The sequence below is a fragment of the Apodemus sylvaticus genome, chromosome 1 (genome assembly GCF_947179515.1).
Source record: "Apodemus sylvaticus chromosome 1, mApoSyl1.1, whole genome shotgun sequence".
In the NCBI taxonomy this organism is placed as follows: Eukaryota; Metazoa; Chordata; class Mammalia; order Rodentia; family Muridae; genus Apodemus; species Apodemus sylvaticus.
Window position 1 is genome coordinate 140,027,957 of NC_067472.1, and position 6,851 is coordinate 140,034,807.

Here is a 6,851-nt window from a genome sequence, read left to right on the forward strand (position 1 = left end):
GTTTGGGAAAATGAAGGAAAATATTTACCAATCAGTACAGAGACATCAGAGACTCAAAGGAACCCAATGAGCTAGATTGAAAGCAAGAGTAGGGATGACAGCTATGCAGGGTGCAAGGTCATCACCTCCAGGAACAGAGAGCAATGTGCAGAAAAGAAATGCTACCATTTAATGTGTATGTCTTCTGGCCATGAGATAAGGGCATGTCCCTAGTCCTGTCTGATGCTGATGCCTTTTACTAATATACAATAAAGAATAATAAGTTCATATAGTCAAGGTCTCTTAAAGTGACAGGGGGAATATTAGTGCCCTAGGCTCTAAGTTTAGGAAGAAATTAAATTAACCCTTAAGTCAGTTCATTAGCCTTAGTAGAAAGCAAAGTCTGTTGTACAATTGCTATTGCATTAGAGTCAATGGCGTTTTCCAGCATTTGACAATTTTCTATGAGCCATATAATTTCTTTGTAAACACTGCTAAAATACTTTTAAAAATATTACTAAACACTCCATGCTACTCTTTCTCGAAATCACACCCAGAATATCTTCTGGTTTCAGGAGCTCCCAGGACATTCTGATTTCTCATTCTGAGTCTCAAGCATAAGTCTGCAGGGTATTTGAGGATGCTAGTTGATGGCTATGACCTGAGCTATCAGGCCTCTGCCCAGAGGCCTGCCTTGTGGGTAATTTAGACTTGTCTAGGAGGCAGGTAAAAGTGTGCAAGCAGGGCATTCACAGGGAGAAACCTGGAAACTCAAGAGATCTTTGTGAAGAATGAATGGCGTGTCATTATCAGCATTAATCCCAAGTGCCTTAGACAGTGCCTGGCTGTGTGCATGAAGACAACAGTAAATAGTGTTCCCTAATGGCCAGGTATGGCTGACATGTTTTTTCTTGCAGTTTTCCTTAGATTTGTTTTGAGGCAGGATAGAGAGACAAGAAGAATGATAGGGACTTCCTTCTGGTCTATCCTATGAAGTAAGTGCTCTTATTGCAACCCTAATGACTTCATTTGTTCCGCTTGCCCTTTCTTCTTGCCCCAGCTTAGTCAAACATGTTCGTGGATGTCTTCTGCTTAACTTAGAGGGGCTTCCTTTCCCCATCACACTTATAATCACCCTGGCAGTTTTATCACCTGTGATGGTTAGCATTGTCAACTTGACAGGATCTAGAATTACCTAGGAGACAAACCTCTGGCATAACTATCAGGGGTTTCTTAAGTGGGTTAACTGATATAGGAAACCCATAACTCCATAGGTGGGGTTGAGGATTAAGAGGAGAAAGTGAGCTAAGCATAAGCAGTCATTGCATTCTGCTAGCTGACTGTGGATGCAATCTGCCCAGCAATCTCATGCTCCTACTGCCGTGGCTTCCCCACCATGATGGATGGACTGTGATCCCTCAAACTGTAAGCCCAAACAAAGCTCTCCTCTATTAAGTTGCTTTTGATTTGACAATTAGCCACAGAAACAAGAAAAAAAACCAACTAAAACACAGTTATCTTAATCTTAATTATACTTAGTCCTGAAACTTGCACATCACTCCAATCAGGAGACAGAAATTTGAAGATGGTGAGAGAATGGATAGCTTCAGGGCAGGAGGAAATGATTCTTAGAAAGAACTATGAGGCAGTGACCTGTGAGCCACTGTAAATGTATATCAGGGAACTGAGGAAGGGCTGAAGTCCAAACTCGGAGGTGTTGTGGCAGCTGCCTGGTAGATGGAGAAACTCCTCTAGATGCTCAAGGTGGAGCTGATCCACAAGCGCTGGATAACAGAGGCTGACAGGTGTATAAAGAAGAGTCAGGGTGCCCAGACCTCAACAGAGAGACTCTGCAGAACTTGATAAGAAATAGATATGTCTGATTAGAAGGGATAAGGTCAATGGGCCTGGCTAGGCTAGCAAATAGCAATCATCTTCTGCCCTCTGAATACAAGGCTATGGCACCAATCACCAAATGCCTACACACACACACACACACACACACACACATTTACATTCTAACTGGTAGTGCAGGAGCCAAAAAATACAAGCACAAATGTTGTGATAGAATGAGAAAGAGATGAGCCTGCGATCTATGGTATCAAGAGCTTACAGGACCCTCTACTGAGGGTCTCTATGGTCCTGTGGTCTCTATAAAAGATGGCCATCTACATTCACATTTAGGGAAAATAAGTCCAAGGACACCATAGTTAGGAAACTGAGAGAACTCATACTTTGAAAGCTGACCATCCTAAAATGCTAGGTTTTCCACCATAAAATTATTACCGAATACTGGAGTTTAGTTGCTACTGCATAAACATCCATGAGCAGATAAAGGAAATGGATCTTTAAATGTTCTAAGACAGTGGATTAATACCCTAAAACTCTGTCTTCTATCTCATCCCCAGACCAGATTGTCTGCGGAGAATGAGGTGGGAACCAAGAGTCAATAAGTGCAGAGCTCAGCCTTGCCCCTCTGGCCAGGTGGTCCGTCATGCTTTTGAGATATGTGATGTATTCAATTCTCTTGCCATTCTCTGATTCCTTTTTTTATTCCATGAGTATCAGTCTTTAGATACTGCATGAAATTCAGATTCAAGTTTATTTCTGCTGGTATTGCCCCTCCCACTCCTCCAGGGGTATCTAGGCTGTAAATGAGCATTAACTCAGAAGAAACAGAGCTTTAATACTGTGTCCATGCTAATCTGACAATCACATGTGCATGCAGAATCCTTTACTACAACATAGAGTACAAATGTGTTGTTCTAATAGTCATAAGAAAAAGCACTATTTGTCCCTTATATCCCTCATTAAAGTCATAGAACCCCATACTCCAAATCTAATCTATGATGGGAACTGTATATATCATGGAAGATGTCTCTGTAAAGAAGAGTTTGGCTTAACACTGGTTTTTCAGTGGCTGTGCCATATTTAGAAGTCTATGTCCCCTGCAGTTGAAAAGGAAAAAAAAATAGAATTCTAAGTTTTCTCAGGTATCACATCTTTATTCCAGTTCCTACAGATCTCTCTGACTCTGCCTCTCTCTGTAGTCACCAATGTTTCAAGAAAACCAGAAATGGAGTTCTGAACTTACGATCTGGGTATCTGTTCTCTTCAAAGAAAATTTAAGAGACTCTGAGTCACACCTTCGGGTCAGGCTTCAAATGCTTGGTCGACTAGAGTCCAAACACACATAAAACCCAAGAATGACATAAAACACACAAGACAAGCTGCAGCAGTCCTGAGTAGTAAATCCAAGTACCTAGAGTATTTGGCTTGGTATGGTTTAGTTTTCTTGCCTTTCTCCACGTCATTACAGAATGGCTGCAAGAAACCCCAGTACTGGATCCATAATGTTGCTCAAAAAGGACAGGAAAATAAAACCTCCTTTTGTTGCGTGTGTGTTCAGAAGATCGCTTCCCAGAATGCTTACTGAATTTTCATGACCTTAGCTATTACTGAGAATCATATCACTCACCTCCACCCCTATCTCTGGACAAGAACGTGGCACCATTGTAACTAGTGAAGTGACAATGACTCATGCCCTGGACTTAGGCACGATAGCCCATGTGTGTCTATCAGTAGGATGAGTGGGTGATAAGAGGCAATACCCAAAGTGCGATACTCAGCTAAGTCCATTTTCTCATCTCAAGGCTATCACACTGTTCAAAGAATGTTCTGTATGGAAAGAACATTCCAAAGGCAGGGCCACTGACTGCATGAAAAAACAAAAAACAAAAACAAAACAACAACAACAACAAAAAAAAAACAGTTGGAAAAGAAGCATGCCTTTAAGTGGCCCTTTGAGGAACCTAGCATGCCACAAAGAACAGCCCAAAGAAGGGTTATTAACTGGGAACCATTATCAGTATCCTAAAAAATAATTCTCAATTCTCCAGGACTTTCCAGTGATTTGCAGTGAGACAGAGAAGTGGGAGAGAACAGTCTGCACGGGAGCTCCTACAGTGCCTCTCTTTCCTGGCTCTCTTTCATCGTTGCTCTGTTTATTAATGCACAGATGCTTGCAAATATCAATGCATTTGCTTGGCATGCTCGACAAAGGAGGCTGTTTGAGAGGAGTATATGTGTATGGGGGTGCACATATATGGAGGTGTAGAGGTCAGAGGTCAAACTAGACTTCTGTTCCTCTGATACTGTCCATCATGTTTCTTGAGGCTGGGTTTCTCACTGGCCTATGACTTCCAAATTAGGTTGTGCGGGCCAGCCAGTAACTGTGAGGTCTACCTGTTTGTCTACCCTGGGATAGTAAGTGAAGGCCACCACATCCAGCTTTTAGGTTCTGAGATCCTTGTGTTTGCACAGGCAACTCTCCACCAACTGAGAGCTCTCTCACAACCCAGGAGCATTGTTTTTAAAGATCTTTTCAAAATATCTGATTTTTGTTCCATTTTCCCTTCTAGCCACTTTTTAAAATAATTTTTATTAACTTTGCATTCCAATTGAAGGCCCCTCCCTCCTCTCAGATCGCACCCATTTTTAAGTTGATCTGAGGACCTCAAAGTCTATGTCAACACAAGAAAAAAAGAAAACAGAAAAATAAAACCCCAACAGCAATTAGTTGGTGGGGAAATCCAGAGTTGGCATCATTCCATTCAAGAAAAGAAACAAGACAGCCTTTGTAATGAGGTTCTGTAGGTCTCAATTGAATGGTCAACATGTATTAAGTTTATATACCTGGATGTGGAACTCGCTAGAATTTGCACACTCAACGCTTTTCCATCATAACACATGCTATCTTCTTCTTATGAATAACTACTGATGTATCTCTTCATGTCTCCTAGGCATCCTAAAGAAAGTAAGAGAAACCCCAACAAAACAAAAACCAAAGCAAACAAGAACAGACCCAAAGAACTGTCATATGGTTATCTCTAGAAAGGTGCGTGACATTTATGGACCATGATAAAGGGCTGGCATTCAGGGCCACAAGTGGCCAGTGATGATGTGATAACTAGCCTCCCAAAATGACATGCATTTGGACCCAATACAAGAGGAAGAGCTGGCACGCACAGGACCATAGGTTGGGTTCACTATGACTAGCTGCAGGTGGTTACACTGTGTAACACAGCAGGGCTTCCTGAGGTGAACAGGACACTTCATGTGGTCTAAAAGTTGGAGCAGAGATCAGGTAGGAGTTCCAGCAACTTGTATGGGGCAGGCCCTGAGGAAGACAGCCATGAGAGCAGGGCAGCTGAGTTCTGCGCACTAATGTTCTTTGCAAGTCTATCAGAGGATGTAGTAGTTCTTCTTGGAAACAGGCTTCTTACTCTATTTCTCTTGGAAAACTTTACACACAGTCTCATAATGTTGGGTCATGATGAGCCGTGACAGACAACAGGACAACCTTATGCCAATCAACTGGGAAAATGTGACTGTAAACAGCACTCCAATGATGATCGTCATGTTAGCTTCCAAGAAACTTATCATCAGATCATAGCAGCCCCTCTGGTTAACTTTGGTGGCCGCTGCGGTCAGATTGCCTAGATCCTGGGAATTGCAGTCAGATTCATCCTTGCAGCAACTGTGGGGGATGCCATAATTCAGGAAGTAGGGGTTGTCGTTCCAGTCTGTGTAGTTCTTCACCCCACAGCACATCAGACTATACTGCACCTGGTCCACTGCCTGGCTCTTCCTATCGTTGCTGTTATAATTCTGTATAGCATTGGTATAAATCTTCAGGAATCGGTCCTTGATCTCACGATGAAGTAGAACCCCTGAGACGCTCGCAGCAAGCTCAGCCAGGAACACCAGTGACAGAAACAGAGAATACAGCTTCAGCATCCATGGGCTTCCTCTGCATGCGGCAAAGCATCCAAATAAACCAAAACTGATAATCGTGGTACCAGCCCCAATGAGCACAGCAGGAACATCTGTGGCAAGGAGAGAGAGATACGCACCCAGAGTAAGCTTTCCCCAGACTCCAAACACCAACAAGATAACCCCAGTGCTCCAGAAGCCAAAGCAGTAGATGAGGAGGAAGATTTTGAGACAGGATGCCACAAATTTGGTCTCCATCCTCCTCAGTGCCACAATACCGCTCTCAGAGAGAGAGAAAGAGAGAGAAAAAAGTAGGGTTTCCAAGTTGACTCTTCCTATTAAATCCTTGCTGTAGGCTTGCTTAATTCCCCCTGAGACTAGAGTCACTGACCTCTGCTAGTCTGGATGGCAAAGAAAGACTCCAGGGAATGATGTTCTTGCTTCCTGTGTTTGGAGGACTGCTTTGCAGTAGATAGGCTTCTTTCTGGGAGGTGGGTACAGTGGAAGGCTGGGTCCCCCGATTTCTTCCCCATTCGCCTTATTCCTCTAGGATAGAGTCATGAATTCATTCCCTTGTTGTTCCTGTCACTGTCCCTCATTAGCACTGTTCATTAGCATTTCCCCTTCATTTCTGGATTGCTGTTCTTCTTGAGCCCTAGCCCACCTGCAGTGTGGGGGGTAGCATTGATGCCCCTTTTCTCCACAAGGACATGGGTGTTAGCCCTTCTCATTGTCCCACCCTGACATGTCACAGGTTGTCAAGCCATGGCCCTCTTGCAGCTGGCTATCTATTTACATTGTGACATAATGAGGAACCCTGTGATCACCACACAGAGGTGCTGGCAGAGACAACGCCACTAAGAGGAAAAGCAAGGCTTTGGACAGCAAGCAAACACCTAAGCTCCATGTCCCCGTTTTTGACTCTTACAGATTAAAGCCAGTTAAAAGCTTTTGTTATCACTCTCCTGTAGGCTGGCTTAAATTAGATTATGACAGGCACAACAATTTGGAACTCAGTCTTGTAGATTTTTGCAACGCCTAACCTAGGGAGGCCAGCTCCATGAAGAAGTCCATTTACTCTGGGCTTCCATATTGTC

At 43.3% G+C, this 6,851-nt stretch overlaps 1 protein-coding gene across 1 annotated transcript; it reads right to left on the reverse strand.

Annotated features, from left to right (window-relative positions):
* Positions 1-5,265: 5,265 nt before the first annotated feature.
* Positions 5,266-6,021, reverse strand: LOC127688350 (tetraspanin-7-like). The gene has a single exon (XM_052186933.1). The coding sequence runs from the start codon at positions 6,010-6,012 to the stop codon at positions 5,266-5,268; it is 747 nt and encodes a 248-aa protein (XP_052042893.1). The 5' UTR covers positions 6,013-6,021.
* Positions 6,022-6,851: the final 830 nt, after the last annotated feature.

Bases quoted from the DNA above. Each gene is read 5' to 3' on its own strand.
- LOC127688350 (XM_052186933.1), bottom strand. From the start codon at position 6,012: ATGGAGACCAAATTTGTGGCATCCTGTCTCAAAATCTTCCTCCTCATC.